Here is a 17,441-nt window from a genome sequence, read left to right on the forward strand (position 1 = left end):
GCTCACGCCCACCACCTGCTTGCTATTCGCACCAACTCCCCGAGCCAGACCCAGCAGCACAACGAGCCGCACCCTTCCTCCTCCTCCCCCTCTCCCTCTCTCCCCCTTCCCCGGGGCCTCTGCTGGCATCCCTTCCTCCTTCCCCACCGCACCCCCAAGCCCTGTGGACACTGAAATGCCCTAATTTTGCAGACTTTGTGAAATATCTCTGCTTTTCCTTGGGGAGCCACCGCTGCGCCTCCGTGTGGCCGGGCAAGAGGGCGGACTAAGTGCGAGAGGGGTCTCCCCTCGTGTTGCCTCCCGTCCCCCAACCTCCTCCAAAACACCACGGCCTCCCGCCGAGCCTCCCCCCGACCCGCACCCCCCCGCTCCAACTCCCCAGGAGCCAGGCCGACACCCTCACCCGCAGCAGCACGCTCGGCTCTCGGGCGCAGCCGCGCGGCCCCAGCCCCGCCCCCGGCGCCTCCCGGAACCCTGGGAGTTGTAGTTTTCGGCCGCTCTCGGCGAGGGCGCGGCCAGCAGGGCCTGCGAGCCTAACCCACGGATGCGGGTCCGGCTGCCGCCGCCGCGTGGGTCTTCAGACCCACTGACCTCGCTATGCGGGAGCCCCAGAGGGCCAGAGGGGCGGGGCAGTGGGCAGTTCCAGCAGGTCTCGTTTGTTCAAGTCCCTCAACCTCTGCAAAACGCCCGTCTTTGTAGGATTGCCAGGGAGAGCATGGGCTCAGGACCTGGGAGGCGCCACGTATCTTCACTAAAGGGGTTCTGCTGCGGACAGGATGCCCGGAGTTGCTGGCCTGGCAGAGTTGCCAAAGGCAATCAGTCCCTGGAAGTGGGTTTGGGCCCAGGGGGCCCTGGACATGGGCATCCCCCCCAAGCCCCCAAGTTACTCCCACACATGTTTGGGCCAGCCCGAGGTGCCCCGCCCTGCCCCACCCAAGTTCCCCTCATTGCCTCTGGCTATCCACAAACAGACTATATTTACTCCGAAATATCTGATATTTATTTCCCAACATTTGGATAATATTTTTTTTTTTAAATAAATTGAATAAACGGAATGAAGGGGAATAAGTGGGACCCCAGGCCTGGACTTGGGCTCCCGATGAGAGGTGACAGTATGAAAACTTCTCCTCACCCACAACTCCTGGCCTGCTGCCCTAACCTCTCCTATCAACCTTACCTAAGAGTGAGGTGGGGCTTTTTGGAGGATGTGGGGCTCCCCCCTAGAGGGGACTCCGGGCATCCTGTTTCAGGCCCTGAACTGTGTCAGGTTGGGGGCCCGTGTGGACCCGGATGTGGCGCCGCCTCCGCCTCTCCTGCCTGCGAGCAAGCTGCTGTAGCTGTTTCCGGATGGCCCACAATATTAGGTGCACTTCCCGCAGCATCTCAGCCTCCGGCGTCTCCAGAGGGGACCCAGGCCTCATCTGGGAGGAAATGGAGGTAGAACTCACAGAGGACTACAATAGAGAGAGAGAGAAGATGTGCACACGTAAATAGCTTCATCTAGGGAGAAATCAGGGATACAACCACTGCCAGATGAACAGCAAAGGCTTTTCTAGAGCCAACTCCTCCAGTCAGGCCTAGCTCAGGCACCGCCTCCTTCAGGAAGCCTTCCCAGGCTGCATTAGGTGTTCTTTGTCTCTACCCTTGTGTTTGCCTCAACATTTGGCATGACATCTGCTCTTTGTTCTGCAGACCTGTTTTCAACACTAGAATTCGAGCTCCTGAAAGACAGGCACCATGTCTCACACATCTTTGAGTCCTCACTAGGGTTTCTGGGAGATTGTGTTAAAATGAAGGGCAGGGTTGGGGTGCCTGGGTGGCTCGGTCCGTTAAGCCTTCAGCTCAGGTCATGATCCCAGGGTTCTGGGATCAAGCCCCATGTGGGGCTCCCTGCTCAGCGGGGAGTCTGCTTGTCCCTCTCCCTCTGCCCCCCACCCCAGCTGTGCTCTCTCTCTCTCAAATAAATAAATAATCTTAAAAAAAAAAATGGGGCGCCTGGTGGTTCAGTCATTAAGCGTCTGCCTTCGGCTCAGGTCATGATCCCGGGGTCCTGGGATTGAGTCCCACGTCGGGCTCCCTGCTCGGCGGGAAGCCTCTTCTCCCTCTCCCACTCCCCCTGCTTGTGTTCCCTCTCTTCACTGTGTCTCTGTCAAATAAATAAAATCTTAAAAAAAAAAAAATTAAGGTCAGAATGGCCCCCTGACCTCCATCTTCAGTCCAGAGCTCCCTCCGCATCTCCAGGCCTGTATATCTCACTGTCTCCTAGGTATCTCCATGCAAATATTCCACCAACATCTCAACTCATCTTGTCCCAATGCCCTCAACTCATCACTTGCTCCCCTAAGTCTGCTCTTGTTCCTTCATTCTCCAACCCAGTGAATGGCTCTAGCCCGCTCTGACTTCTGTCTCTCTCTCCCCCTTCACTGTCATCCAATCAACCAGCTGGTACAACAATTCTACCTCTTAAATACCCTGCCTCTCCTCTTGTCCTTTTCTGACCCGCCCATCACAGGGTGCCAAGTGAACTTTTTATTAGTGCTGTAATACTTCATTCAAGGCCAAAATAAGTTGGTTTGGTAGCGATCTAGACACTTCCCTTTTTAAAATTACGTTTCTGGGGGCGCCTGGGTGGCTCAGTTGTTAAGCATCTGCCTTCGGCTCAGGTCATGATCTCAGGGTCCTGGGATCGAGCCCCGCATCGGGCTCCCTGCTCTGTGGGAAGCCTGCTTCTCCCTCTCCTACTCCCCCTGCTTGTTCCCTATCTCGCTGTGTCTCTCTCTGTCAAATAAATAAATAAAAACTTAAAAAAAAAAAAGAATTAAAATTACGTTTCTGACTTTGAGATAATTGTAGTCAGATGCAGTTGTGAGAAATACTAGAGTCCTCGTATGCTCTTTACCCAATTTCCCCCAATAGTAAAATCTTGCGAAACTATAATATTGAATCATGGTCAGGATACTGACACCAATACAATTCACTGATCTTATTCACATGTCCCCCTTTGCTTGCACTCAGTTGTGTGTGTATTAAATTCTACCCAATTTTATCTCACATACGCAGGTTCATGTCGCCAACTGCCACAGTCAACACACAGAACATTTCCATCATCACAAGAATTCCTCATTCCTTTTATAACCAACCTACCTGCTAACCCCCAACCCCTAGACCCTGGCAATCACTAAACCACTAATCAAGTCTCCAGTTCTATAATTTTGCTATTTTAAGAGTGGTATATAATATAAATAGAATCATTTTATATATATATATTATATATATTATATATATATATAATATTGGTTGGGGATTAGTTGTTTTCACTCCGCATAATTCCGGAGACTCATCTAAGTTGTTGGGTGCATCAATAATTTGTTTCTTTTTAAGGCTGAGAAGTATTCCATGGTATGGAGACATCACAGTTTAACCATTCACCCACTGAAGGACGTTTGGATTGGTTTTGGCTATTACAAATAAAGCTGCTCTGAACATTCACGTGGAGATTTTTGTGTGAACATAAAGTTTCATTTATCTAGGATAAATGCCAAGAGTATGACTGCTTGGCATATGATGATTACAAGTTTAGTTTTGTAAGAAACTACCAAACTGGGGCGCCTGGGTGGCTCAATTGGTTAAGCATCTGCCTTCAGCTCAGGTCATGGTGTTGGGGTCCTGTGATCGAGCCCCGCATCGGGTTCCCTGCTCAGCGGGGAGTCTGCTCCCTCTCCCTCTGAAATAAAAATTTTAAAATCTTAAAAAAAAAAAAAGAAAGAAAGACACTACCAAACTGTTTCCAGAGCGGTTACACCACAACCTATGACAGCAGGGGAGCTTTCTAAATTAAAATCTGATTGTGTCACTCCTCCGCTCAAATGTCTACAAGGGTTCCCATTGCTCTTAGGGTCAAACCCAAACTGCACAGATGGCCAACCACTCTGCCTTGTACAAGCTGACCCTTGGCCCCAGGACTGCCCAAACCCATCACGTTGGGCCGGCAACCCCCCAGCCCAGCCCCCTTGCTATTCTGTCTTCATGGAATGCCCCCCTCACTTCCTTGCACCCCACTCCACCCCAAGGCAGGGCCAATCCTTCGGGTCTCAGCTTCACCGTCTCTTCTGCTAGGAAGGCCTTCCTTGACTCGCCAAGTCTGCATGAGATGCTCCTCCTCTGGGCTCCTACAGACCCCTGACCTCCCCTGTCATAGCCCTAAGACACTGAACCAACAATGCCTATGATCTTGTCTGTAGCTCCCTTAGTCTGGGTAAATCTCGTTCACCGTGTAGCCTCGATTGCCCGCCTCAGTGCCTGAGAGGCACACAAAACAAATGTCAGCCAAGTGATTGGAGCGGGGGAGGAGTCATGAGGGATCAGGGAGGGTGAAAGGACCACTGGGAACCAGGTAATAGGGTGCTCACCTTCCAGCTGCACATTTGCCAGCCACTGTGCAGGGTCGAGACCATGAGTGTGGAGACAGACTTGACAGCTGTCCAGGGCAGCTGCAGCAGGGACCGGCCCACACGTTTCTGTGCCACCTCACCCTTATCTGTTGATTTGACCAACGTGAAGGGATCAGCCACCTTGGGGGTCTCCGCCGTCTTGGAGACCTTAGCCTCTTCACAGGGCTCAACCAACTTCAAAGTCTCAATCACCTTGGGACTCTTCTCCACCTTCACTACACTTTTCTGGGAGTCATGGTGTTCCAAGACGGTTGACTTAGCTTTGTGTTTCCAGAAGAAAACCTGAGAACCGAGACAGGGAGAGGAGAGACAAGAGAGGGGCACATGGTTGGCAAGAAGGCCATCACAGAGGGGAAGGGGCCGTGAGTGTCCCCGCCTCCCCCCGCAAATGGGTTTCTGTGACCTAGAGGTCACTGAGCAGAACCTCCCGCCCCAGCATGTCATGAGGAAGGGGCTCTCTCTGAAACTCACCCAGCGAGTAATCTTTTGCCAAATCCATCGGAAGAACCGCATTACCACAGCCATTTCTCCCAATACGCGAACACCAAGCAGGGGGCAGGACAAGCATTTGGTACAAAGGGGGGAGGGGAACAGGCTGCAGGCCAGTGGCCACCACCTGAGGGGTCTCTCAGGAGCTTCAGGCACAGCCAAGAAGAAAGAAAGAGAGAATCCAGGGGGAAAGCCTTCACCGACGACTCATCCTAAGTCTTTCCTCCCCTCCCTGAGACAGGGAGAGGAGTCAAAGTGGATGAGAACTCAGAGGAAGGCAGAGTTCTAGCCCATTGTGAGAGCCTGCCTGGCCCTGACCCCAACCCCCGAGGCCCTTCCAGGACCCGCGGAGCCAATCCCTGTGCCCTCAGCCCTCCTTCCCCCAGGTCCAGGGGAGGGAAACTAAGCAGGCCTTGATGGAGGAGGGAGGGCTCCTGAGCTCCTGGTCCTCCCTGGACATTCCCCACGTATGATGTCACGTAACCAGCGGAGCGGCCCTCCTGTAGGTATTTTACCCACGAGGAAGCTGAGGTGCAGACAACACAAAGAACCTGTCATAAATCTAGGGAGCTATAGGGCGGGAAGTCCAACCTGGGGCGGCCTCCAGTATCCCACTCTTCACGGGGCCCCTTTTAGTCTGGGGCCCCGGGTGCTCTGAGCGGAGGCTGCTGCTTTCCCCCCTTCCCCACTAGATGGGGTCCTTCTCCCTACCTGCCTCTGCTGCCCGGGGTGGGAGCCCAGCCCAGGGTGTCAGGGAGGGGCCCGGCTCACCCACAGGGCCGGTCCTCAGCCAGCGGAGGGTGGAAGCCACGGAGGCCGGCCAGGCCTGGCGAGGGCACCGTGTGCCCGGGGAACCTGGCCCACACCCAGCGCTGAGACAAGGGGCCCATTCAGGGCCCCCAGCCCCGCCCCCCAAGCCGCCGCCACGGGGATCCAGCCCACAGAGGGGACACACTGGGAAGCTGGGGGTGGATCCTGCACAATCACCAAAGGCCTCATTGTTTCCCTGGCCCCCACCCCCAGCACGTGGGCTGACGCCCCCCCGCCCCCGCCCTGCCTGCCCCTTCCCAGGACCCAGGCCGCTGACTCCCCTTTGGGCCCTTGGCGCACCCCCCTCTCAACTCTTTCAACCACTGTGTCTAAACCACATTCAACCTCCCCAGTCAGGACAAGATCTCCAAGGGAGCCCACACCTCCGTCTTTCCCCCACACGTGGAAATACCACTGCAGGCCACATCTGGACACAAGCAACGAGATGCCAACCTCCAGATTCAAGTTTCTTCGGATTTTTTAATTATAATTATTATTTTAATAACAACCTGAATCCCAGAACTTGCAGACTGTCCACACTCCCTCCCCTGGGCAGAGGAGAAGGGGTACTTTGAGGGAACAAGGTGGGGATGGTGTGTCTGCCGGAGAGACTCCAAGTCCCCCAGCCATCGACTGCCGGGGTCCCAGAACACTGACACCTCGGGAGGCAGGAGGGGGGCTCCATCCAACATCCCATCCTGAAGCCCTCCCTCCTCCTTCAAGGCCTGGGGGTGCCCCCGCCCAGTCCCTGGGCACTAGGGGGAGACTGAGGAAGAATGGGGGGGACAGGCCACATCTGAGCCTTCAACTCCCATCCCCAGGGATCAGGAGGCATTAAAGCTGCATAGGAAGGGGGGCAGGCAGCCATGGCAGCCCCCAAAGGCACATTGTGAGGGAAGGGAGGCTCAGACGGAGGGCCCGTTGGGTGCAGGGGGCCCAAGCCGCGGGACTCCCGAGGAGGGCAGCTGGGCTAGCTGCTCGGGGCTGGCCAGGGCACGCAGCAGTCCGTTCTCCTGCTCCAGCGCGGCGTTCCGCTCGGCCAGGTCTCGGATCTGCTCCTTCAGCACCTCTACCTCCTCCCGGACCGCAAACATGAGGTGGGACTTCACCAAGTCCTGGGGGCCCAGGGACAGACAAAGAGTCAGGGGTCCCAGGCCACCCAACCTCATCCCTGCCCAGGGCCTCGAGGGCCTGGGTGTGAGAGATGCCCCTGCCTGCTCCCAAATGATGAAGGACCACTGGAGAAGCAGCAAAGCAGGGAAGAGGCCGGGGAGGGGGAGGCGAGGGGGGTTTGCGGTGTGCAAGGATGCCGACAGAGACAAGGTCAGGGCTTGAGGACAGAGATGGGGGCCAGGCCAGGGGCCAAGGGAGATCGGGAGTTCAGGTGGAGACAGGAGGGAACCCAGCTGGGGAGCGGGCTGAGGAGCCAGGAGTCGGAATTCCCTGATGAGGACAGCAGGACGAGTCGGAACCTCCCGGGACCAAGATGGCTTCTCTTACCATGGCTTGTTCGATCTTGTTGTCAATGCCAACCAGGCTTCCGGAGCCGCTGGAGAGACACAGGGAGTTGAGAGGTGAGGAGGAGTAGGTGCCAAGCCAGGTGTCTGGACACCCCAGCCGGCTGCCTTCCAGGTGCTTCTCAGAGCAGGCTTTGGCCGCCTCCACAAACCCTTCACTGCAGCCTCCCGCCCACACCCCTGCCTGTACCTGTGACAGAGAATCAGGGAGAGGAGAGTTCTGTCCGTTCCCCGGCGGGGTGGGGGCCGTTGCCCAGGCACCCCCAGGCCCCGGCGGGGTGGGGGTGCAGATGCCCCTCGGATGGGGGATGCTCCCCGAGGGGAGCAAGGAGAGGAGACACAGCCCCTTTTCCGGGGAGGCCCTGGCGCCATCCCCACCACTCGGGTCTCATAAGATGACACCAGGGACTTGACAGAGGTGCCTGGCTGGGCCATCCCCAAGGGAAAGGGCTTTAGGCCCCCTCCAAAGGGAGAGGGCTGTATCAGAAGGACTGCCTGGGGGGCTCAGAGCCCCCCGGGGCACAGCGGGGTCTGGCTGGTGCCAGGCAGGCAGAGAGGAGACAGTGCCCAGGGGGTGCTCGTCTGCAAGATATACGCCGCCCCCCAGGGCAAAGCCTGACTGCTATTGGCTCCTCGGGGACACGGGGACCCCCTCCCACTGACTCCACGGTGGGCGGGAATTCCCAGACACGGTCAGTGCCAGTGTCCCCTTCTCACCCTGGCACCAATCCCAGAGCAGAGGGAAGGGGGCAGGCTGAGGGAAGGCAGCTGGTGGGCTGGGTCAGGGGAGGGGCTCTGAGGCCAGAGGCCTGGGTCGGGGGGGTTGCGAAGGGTGAGGGAGACCTACCCCCACCTCACCCCGTCCGCCCCTCTGGGCTAATACTGGCCTCCCTCAAGCTCTCAGCTCCATTCAGCTGGGATAGCGGGCGTTTCTGATAAACTTGTCATCTTCCTTGGACTGTAAGCATCGCCCCCTGCCCCGGCCATCCCAGACACAAAGCCCACATCATGGGTGACACCTGGGGCCTGGCCAGAGAGGATCTCCCACCTCCCATGGTGAGGGAGAAGAGAAATGGAAAGGTCACCAAAGCAACGAAAACAGCCCTGAAAGGCAAGCACAGCCTATGGATCTGGACCCTGGGTCTCGGGTCTGGGGTCTTAGAGGGAACAGAGGCTTGAGGAGAGGTGGGAAGGTGAGGCTGGAGGTGGGACATCGGGAATTGGAGCAGGGGCTTTGAAGATCCTCGGGAGCGAATGACAGGGGAGAGCAGGTCTGGCTGCAGTTTGTTAAATGGCCAGCAGAGGGCGACTCAGGCCCAGCGAAATGGGTCCCAGGGTCAGCCTCTGGATCCCTCAAGCATGTCTTGCCTCTCGGAGGCGAAGGGCCTGCACAAGCCTTTCTGCCTTGCCCTCCCCCCTCCCCCAAGTCTCCCTCTTGTCACCACCCAGGTCTCAGGCTCCTGCCTCATCCCAAGGCTCACGACCCACCCCTGTCCAGCTTCTCCCTCAGCCACGTCAGCCCTGGGGCCAGCTCTACACCCAGGCCCCCCTGTGCTGCAGGATCGATCCTGTCCTCCAGCCCCCAGCTTTGCCTCTCTCAGAGTGGGTGGTCTCAACATGCTGCATCCTGCACTCTTGTGCTCCCTTGTTGAGCCCTTTCTCCTGACTGTCGGCTCCAACTCATTTCCCTGTGGGGGAATGAGCACTCCATTCAAGGTGACCCTTGGATGAGGCCCTGCAGCCAGGAAGGGAGCACGAGGGAGCTGGGAATTTTCCATTTCCTGTCCAAGCTCTGGGTGCAGAAGGCACTGACAGGTGGAGTAACCAAGGGGGTGACCAGACCTGAGAGAGCGGGACAGGGTAGGGTGAGGAAAGGACACTGGGACTCCTGGGGTTGGGGCGGGGGCGGGGGGAGACAAGACAAATTTAAGAGTGGAGGGTGAGCCAGCCAGCTGGAGAGCCAGGGCAGTTTTTAAGCTATTTCAATCTGAGACACCTGGGTGGAGTCTGGGCGACCACAGGGCACACACCCTGTCCCCCCTCCCCCAGTACACACACACACACAGAGACCAAAGAGGGGAAGATTCACAGGAATAGGAACACTGGCCTTGCTTGGCGGACACTCAGGTAAAGATGCCAAGTAAGTTGTTTGTTCTTGCCAGAAATAAAGGAATAATACAACAATAAACATTTCTTGGCTGATAGATGACTATCTCCTGTTTGTCTAGTGCTGGAGAGTTTTTGACAGCACTTTCCACTGTCACACTCTAACGTTAACCCTTTAAGGGACCAGGACTCCGGCTGGCAACCCAAACCCTCCCTTTGAGAACCTCCCCCGCCCCGCACTAAGTAAAGAGAGGGCACTGTGCCGGAATTCCCCAGGCAGAGTCAGGACCCCGAAACTTGGAGCTGGCTGTGTGGGATCAGCCCCCACCACAAGCCCAAAAGGTGACTGTGTGCATTAGAACAAAATGCCCCCTCCTTCAAGACACTTATTGCCATCTTCTGGAAAACTGTCATGACTTTAAGTGTCCACGACAATGACTTCAAATGTGAGTGGCGCCCCCTGGGGTTGGGCCTGCAGGATATGCACAGCTGAGGACTCTAGCCCTGCAGGAGGACTCTGGGGCCTGGGACAAGGACAGCCCTAGAGGCTGGCCTTCCTTTTTGAAGGTCAAATAAAACAGCCTCAAAATGAGGATCAGACAAAGAAGCAGGACACCTGGGAGAGGTGGAAAGGTTCTGATCCTGGGGACAAGGGCCAGCCCCGCTCCCTAGCTATGCTCTGAGGAGCCCGCAGGGGATGGGCCTGAGACCAACAAAGTGGCATCGGACTGTCCTCTCTGCACTACGCCCTCCCGGATATGTGGTGCCTTTGGGGTGGGGCCAGGCCAGAGTTGGGGGGGGGAGCTCCTTGCCCAGCTTAGGAAAGCTGTCCCTGCCCCTGTCCTGGAAAGAAACGGCATCCTAGAGATGACTGCCTCCTCCTCTTGGGACGTAGGCATCCCAGTAGGAGAATGTAGAATGTGGCTTTGGGGTCAGACCCAGGCTCTGCATGCAGTCCTAGCACTTACTAGCCTTACTAGCCCGGTGACCTTGGGCAAGTTTCTAACTCCTCTGAGTTTCAGCTTCTTCATCTGGAAAGTGGGGATCATGGGGTTGCTTTAGTGAGATAAAAGGTAGCACCTGACCCAAAGGAGGCACTGGATAAATAAATGTACTTTTTCTTTCCCAAGTCCCTGGGATTCATTCCCTGTAATGCCTGGATCCCCCATGCTGGCCATCTACCCACCCATCCATTCGTCCATCCATCCACTTATTCAATACCTTCCAACTGCCAGGTCCTGTCGGGGACACAAAGGTTTTGCCACCCAGGATCACGTGAGCCTTCACCATTCACCAGGCACCCTCTGTTCTCCCATCCCCAGATTCTGAGATTGGCAGGCATCCCCAATTTCCCATCTGGGATCCAGGCACTTAACTCCCCAGCCCACTTTCCCTCTTGAAAGGGAGATTCCATGCCACTCAGACCCTGTTCTTCTGCCAGCTCTGGGCATACCAGAGAGATGAGGTGGGGGCTACATGCCTCATTCCAGGGGACCAAGGGGGTGGCCCAACCCAATCCTTCCTACTGGCCCAGCAGGGTGGGTCAAGAGAGGCGCTGGGCTAGAGTAGAGCCCCCGAGGCTTGGAGTGGAGCAGGATAAAGTGGAGGCTGGGTGCCTGACCGGTCAGACTGGGGTGTGGGCAGGGGTGGGACAGAGGGAAGGCACGAGCCAAAGAATAGAGCTGAGGAGGCTCCTGGAGGGCAGAGCCCTCTAAGAAGCAGGAGGCTGGGCTCTGAAATCAACAGGGGTGGGGAGGGATAGGGAGCCCTCGTGCCAGGGAACCTCCCAAGTAGGAGGGAGTACGGGTGGGAAGCGCTGAGAATAGCAACAGGGCAGGTGACTCGCCCGGCCCTGGCCAACCTCACACCTCACACATTCCTGAGAGCTGGGAGCCCAGAAGCCGCACTGCCCTGCCCCACTGTGTCCCTCACTCTCCACCAGCTGCCACCAGGTCCCTCGCCCTCCATCCCACTGGCCCCGCCACCCCTTCTCTTTCCTCTCTGCCTCAGGCTCCCCACAAGGCCACAAGCCCTTTTCTATGGTGAGACTTAGTCCCTCACTCCGAGGGGTGAGGGTGTGCAGGCGGGTGCCACACGAGGGGCAGGCAGGAAGGAGAGACTCCCTTCTGGAACAGATGCCCCCCATCACCCACAAAACTCAGGGCTAAGCCCCACCCCTTATTTCCTTCCAAACAGGAAGTCCCTCCCCCAAGCCTCAAACAGGAAGTCCCACTCCTCCCTCCAAAATAAAAGTGGTGACTCCCCAGCCCTTCTATCAGTCCGCCGCCAGAAGGGAGCAGCCTGCCTATCGCCCTCGCAATTTCGTTCCTCCCTTTTCAGCTTGCTGACATTCCTATGTTGAAACCTGGCCCTTGAAACAGGAAGTTCTGCCCACCGTGCCTCCGAACCGAACGGCCATTCTCCCCTGGAGGGCAAACCCCAGCCGATCCTGCTCTCCCGTGCCTCCCCTGTCCCCCACAGCCATCCTGCCCCGGCTCTGGCTTGGTGCGGAGAACAGAACCCCAGGGACGCGCCTTCTTGGTACTAGAGGTCCTAGGAGCCTAAAGTAGTGCGTATGGTCCCTAAGGATGTTACTCCAAAGGCAGGAGCTCCATTCCCCTCAGTAGGGGGAGGGAGGTGCGAGCCAGGGAGGAGACCCACTCCCTTTTCTCCTCTCCAGCGCATTTGCCAGTAAATCCTCAGGGTTGGCCAAATGATCGCTAAATCTGCAAGAGCTCTGGAATTTGACAACAATGACTCCCTTCAAACTCTAAAAAAAGTCTATGATTTGACAATCCTAAGCCAGGGAGTCCCACCCAGCTCTCTCCACAGAGAGGGAGTGGGTCCCGGATCAACTTTGCCCAGTGGTTGTGCCCAGGCCAGGTTTCTCTGTTGAGGAGGCCCTCTCCAAGCTTAACTTGGGGGAAGGACACCTACCGGGCAGTTTCATGCGGCTATCCCACGTGTTGGGTGGGGACCTGGAGCCCACCTACCTATCGTCATCGCTGTCCAGGTGGCCACTGATGGCCAGCATGGAGCGGGCCAGGCTGAGGCTCTGGGCTGCCACTGCTCCAAAGGGGTCTGGAGACTTGTGAACCCGACTGGCATCGGGGAACAAGCAGAGGGCTGGGGAGTCGGGCCGAGAGTCGAGTGGGGGCACCTGGAGGCAGAGAGGTAGGAACCATCACATCAAGGGCAAGAGAGGGACCAGCCACCTTACAACCTTGCCTAGTAGTCTGCCTCCCCAGCTCTCCCCATGTACTTCTGCTCTCTTCTGAGGACCCAGGAGTCTTGCCCCAAAGGCCCTCTCTCCCCCAGGTCTGGTGGAGGTACTAGGCAGGTATTGGGAGCAAGGAAAACAGTGCCCATCCTGAGGACTGGGTGAGCAGCTTCCAGAAAGTGGTCCATGGGGTATCAGAGTACCAGAGAGGGGCTCTGGTCTGCACTCCAGCACCCTTCCACCAGCTCCTCCAGGAACCCCCAGTCAGAGGCTAGTCAGAGGGTGTCTGCCTTCTGTCACCTGACTTATTAAAGCGATTCAGATGTCACTTCCTCAGAGAGGCATTTCCCCATCATTCAACTAGTGAATTCCACTGAACTGCTCTATTTTTTTTTTTAAGCGCACCGAATAGTATCTGAAATTAAAGTATTTTTGCTTCCCTGCTGCTAGAAGGTAAGCTCCAGAGGGCAGAGCTTAGAGTTTGTTCAATAGCTATTTGTAGAATGAATGAATCCTCAGAAACTGGTCCTGCCCCCAACACCCTCCCCACCCCACTCTATCCATTCTAGCCTCTTCTCTCTAACTTCTCGGATTCAGGTGAAGTTCTGCTCCTGTGCTGGGCCCTGGGGCGGGGAGAGCGGTTGGGTGGTGGAGACGGGGGGGGGGGGGGAAGCCTGGGCACGGACCCACACAGCCTGGCTGCAAAGGGGCGGGGGCCACAGGAACAAGCCGCCTCTGTGAGGCCCCAGGAGGCCCCTGCTTCTCGGAAAAGCCAAGAACAGAGAGTCCGGGGTGGTTAGAGGGACACAGCGGAGGAAGGGGGCCCAGGTGGTGTCCCCCCGGCCCTCCTCCCAGCCTCTCTCTCTCTCTCGAGAAGACATGGGGGGGTGTGGAAGAGAGCCAGACTTAGGGGCCAGGAAACGACAGCACAGATGCATGCTCACAGGAAGGGATCGGGGTGTGCACACGGGAGAGGGTCTGGGGGCACTGGGGAGAGAGGGAGGTCTGCAGGCCCAAGGGAAGCTCAGGCAGGGCTTAGGGACACAGAGAGACTGGGGCAAAGGAGGCTTGCTTTGCAAGAGCATGGGGACAGGGACCAGCAAAGAAAAGAGCATCTTGGGGCGCCTGGGTGGCTCAGTTGGTTAAGCGACTGCCTTCGGCTCAGGTCATGATCCTGGAGTCCCGGGATCGAGTCCCGCTTCGGGCTCCCTGCGCAGCAGGGAGTCTGCTTCTCCCTCTGACCCTCCCCCCTCTCATGCTTTCTATCTCATTCTCTCTCAAATAAATAAAATCTTAAAAAAAAAAAAAAAAAAGAGCATCTTTTCCCCTGGGGTAGGAACTGAATGAAAGCTCCAGAAAAGTAGGGGGAGCAACATGAGAGATGTGAGCTTGAGGCCAGGAGGGGGTGGGGGGAGCCGTCGTGACCGGTCCTGACAGGGCCCAGACATCCAGTCCCAGGTTATTTTTATACTGTGGTTTGTGCCCAAGGCCAGGAAGGGGGAAAAGTTCTCATCCTCACATTCCCTGCCTTTCCTCCTGAGGTCCAAGGTGTTATTTTCTCCTTCAGGACAGACACATCCATCCCCCACATCCCTGGCTGCCCACCCCCACCCCAGGGACCCAGGCATCCTGCCCCCCAGCCCAGACTTGTTCCTCTTTTGGAGACAGGAAGCAGAAAGAGCAGAGGATTTAACTCTTTCTCCACTGCTTCCTGCCTCTCGCCCACTCCCTGGTGGCCACCCCCAGTTATCAATCGTGGAGAGGCCTAGATGCAGGGACCAGAGACAGACACCGAGGCTGGAAAGGACAAACCACCAAGCCCTCTATCCCACCCAATCCTTCAGGTCCTTGGAGAAATCTGACTTGGTACAAAGCTGCAGATGGGGCTGGGATAGGCTGCTAATGAGAAGACAGACCCCCACCTTTGGAATGGCGCTGCCAGGGAGACTGACAATGGAAAGCCTACTTTTTACCCCTCCCTGCCAACCTTGGCAGCTCCTCTCCCAGAGACCCAAGCACCCAGCCCCACCTGGGACCCCCACCCTCAATGCCCGAAGCCAGAAGAGGTGAAACCAAGACAGAAGGTGAGGACCAAAGTGAGGAAGGCACATCTCTGTGATGGGGGGACAGCAGGGGGCTATATGGAAACGGAGACGGGGGCCAAAGGTAACAAACTGAAGGCCAAAGGGAAAGAAAGAAGGTGCAGAATGTAGGGGCAAGGGGAGCCTGAGAAAGAAAACAAGGCTGTGTGAAGAGTAGGATCGCCTTCCCAGGGAGAGGGCAGGAAGAGAAAAGAGGGGCTACCTGACCTGACACCAGTGTCGATGGAGTGGGGCGAGGGCGGTATGGAGGTGGAGGCAGGAAGGCCCAGGCTGGAGGTTAGGCCCCGGCTGAGATGAGCAAGCACCACCCCTCAGGTGTCTCCCCCACCCCAGAACCCAGCTCTTACCTGCCCCATCTCCTCTGGAGCAGCCAACTCCATTCTCAGCCGCAGGGCTCCATCCTTGGATCGGGACAGTGGAGGGGTCCCCACTGCTGAGCCCCCAGCCTCCGCTTCCACCCTCAGGGAGGGCAGGGGCGTGGCAGCCCGGGACGTGCCAGCGCTATCCCCAGTCCTGGGCTCTGGGGGGCGCTGCTGGGGTGGGGAGGCTGACTGCGGGGGTGTCTCCACCTTGGCCTTGCCAGGCACCGCCAGCTGGCCCAGCCCCCCGGTGAAGGAGCGGGCTTGAGGTCCAGGGGAGGTGGGGGGCGGACGGAGCCAGGAGGTGGGGCCCTGAGACAGGCCTGGCTGCGGGGTCGGGGCACCAAGGCCCAGGCTGGCCAGCTCCAACCTGGAATCCAAAGATCTGCCCCCGGCGCCTCCCGAGGCCCCTCGAATTCCCTCCAGGAGCCGGCTGAAGCCAGGGGTCTCCAGGTCTCTCTCGTAAACATCCACACACGTCCAACGGCCTCGGCGATAAGGCTCTCCCAGGCCGTGGGGCAGCTTTACCACTCGGAAACGGGAGGCGGGGGCCCCAGGCGGTGGGGAGCCATTCCGGGGGGTGCTCTTGCCCCCTGGCTCGGGGTTGGGCTCCCCGTTAGGCAGACGGGGTGGGGGCCCAGTGGGGGCTGGCAGGGCAGGGGGCTCAGAAGCCCCTGGGCTCCCTGGGCCCTCATAGTCCGTGGTGACGCTGGTGATTTGGAAACTACTCTTCTTCTTGCCCCCACTCATGGTCCCTGGGGCTCAGGACTCGGCCAAGGTGGGCGGGGGGTGCAGCTGGGGCTCCTCCAAAGGGCTCAGGCTCCCCTGGAACAGGGGGGCCACATGGCGGGGGCATCAGGGCCCCTGGGGACATCTGGGTCCGACATGGCAGGAGGGCCTTGAGGGAACTGGGGGTGCCTGGCTGGTGAAGGGGGCACAGGGCAGGGGAGGTGGCGGGAGATGGGGGCAGGGGCAGGTTTTTCCTGCCGCTGGCGCTGCCCAAGTCCAGAGCTGAGTTTGCAAACTGGAAAAAGAGAGAGAGAGAGTGTGTGTGTGTGAGAAAGCAGTGGGCAGGCCACCTCCGGGGCTTCCTCTCTGGGGAGCAGGATGGGGGAGGAAGGGGAAACCACCAGAGACCCAGAGACAAAGAGACAGGCAGAGACGACAGAGACCCGGAGATCCCAGCGGTCCCACAGAGTAGGAAGGGGCGGCCCAGACCCAAAGTTGGGCATTTCTTGTCTGGGATTCAGACTCACAAGACCCAGTCGCCCGACCGCAGGGGGGCTCCAGGGCCTTGGTTGAGCAGGGGTGAGCAGCTCCTCAACCTGGCCCCGCCGCCGAGAGGCCTCTGCTGGGTGTCCAGGCGACCCCCCTCGCACCCCAGCTCCCCCATCCCTGGGGCAGTCCCGACGCCCCGCCCGGCCCAGAGCCCTACCTCTCGGCCTCGGCCACCGAGCTGGGGCCGGGGGTCCCGGCCGCCGAAAATGTCGGGCTGTCCTTCCTCCGGGGCCTCCTGGCCCCAGCAGCGTGGGGGGGGGGGGGGGGGGGCGGGGACGCAGGCGGCGATCAGAGGCTGTCCAGTTCTCTTCAGGGGCCGCACTTCGCCCCGCAAGGCATCTCAGTAAAAAGTTTGCTCTCCGGAAAAGAAGAAACCCCCGCCTCCTTGGTGGAGCCCAGGCGCGGCCTCTCAAAGCCCCAAGGGTCTCGGGACTGGTGCGGGAAGAGGCGGCTCTGCGCCCCCCGCCCCGAGCCTCCAGGTGGAGCCGCCTGGGTGGTGGGGGCGAGCGGGTCTCCCAGATCTCCTCCGCGTGGCCGGGCTGCGTCTCTCTCCGCTCCCCAGCTCCTCTCGCTTCGGTCTCTCTGCCTTTCTCTTTCTGGGCTGTTGACAACCCCCACACCAGGAAGTCCTGCCTCCTCCGGCCTGCTGACTGCTCCTCTCCTCCTCCTTCCCCTCTTCCTCCCCTTCCTCCGCCCTCTCTGCCTCCTGGGGCTCCCGGCCAGCTGGCCCGGGGCCAGACCTGCCACCACCACTGTTGGTGCAGTTGCCGCCGCCGCCGCTGCCGCCGCGGCTCCCCGGGGCCCCCGCACGGGCTTAACCCCACACCTGCTGGGCTCCAGCCCCGCGCTTCCTCGGAGGGCGGGGCCGTGGAGGGCGGAGTGAAAGGGGAGGAGTCTGCAGGGAGGCCCGGGATTCCCTTACTTGTAGGCGCTCGCTGCCATTGGCCTACCGAGACCGCGAAGAGTGGGAAGCAACTTACCAACCCGGGGCCGTCCTGGGAGCCCGCCACCCCGTAAGCAGCGCGTCCCCGTAAGGGTGCTGCTTCGCTGTTATTGGCGTCTCTTCCCTGGTTTTCACGGTAACTCTATGAGGAAGGTGCTGTTAGTCT

At 58.6% G+C, this 17,441-nt stretch overlaps 2 protein-coding genes across 2 annotated transcripts; both read right to left on the reverse strand.

Moving 5' to 3' along the window:
• Positions 1-977: 977 nt before the first annotated feature.
• On the reverse strand, positions 978-5,971 carry CUNH7orf61 (chromosome unknown C7orf61 homolog). The gene is made up of 3 exons (XM_034988502.1): positions 4,923-5,971; positions 4,410-4,733; positions 978-1,454 (listed from the first exon to the last, which is right to left on the reverse strand). The coding sequence occupies exons 1-3, from the start codon at positions 4,974-4,976 to the stop codon at positions 1,221-1,223; spliced, it is 612 nt and encodes a 203-aa protein (XP_034844393.1). The 5' UTR covers positions 4,977-5,971; the 3' UTR covers positions 978-1,220.
• Positions 5,972-6,204: 233 nt separating this feature from the next.
• On the reverse strand, positions 6,205-17,160 carry TSC22D4 (TSC22 domain family member 4). The gene is made up of 5 exons (XM_034988501.1): positions 16,490-17,160; positions 15,043-16,078; positions 12,367-12,533; positions 7,251-7,299; positions 6,205-6,865 (listed from the first exon to the last, which is right to left on the reverse strand). The coding sequence occupies exons 2-5, from the start codon at positions 15,802-15,804 to the stop codon at positions 6,656-6,658; spliced, it is 1,188 nt and encodes a 395-aa protein (XP_034844392.1). The 5' UTR covers positions 15,805-16,078; positions 16,490-17,160; the 3' UTR covers positions 6,205-6,655.
• Positions 17,161-17,441: the final 281 nt, after the last annotated feature.

This window comes from Mirounga leonina, unplaced genomic scaffold (genome assembly GCF_011800145.1).
Source record: "Mirounga leonina isolate KUSES-001 unplaced genomic scaffold, KU_Mleo_1.0 Mir_454, whole genome shotgun sequence".
NCBI classification, from domain to species: Eukaryota; Metazoa; Chordata; class Mammalia; order Carnivora; family Phocidae; genus Mirounga; species Mirounga leonina.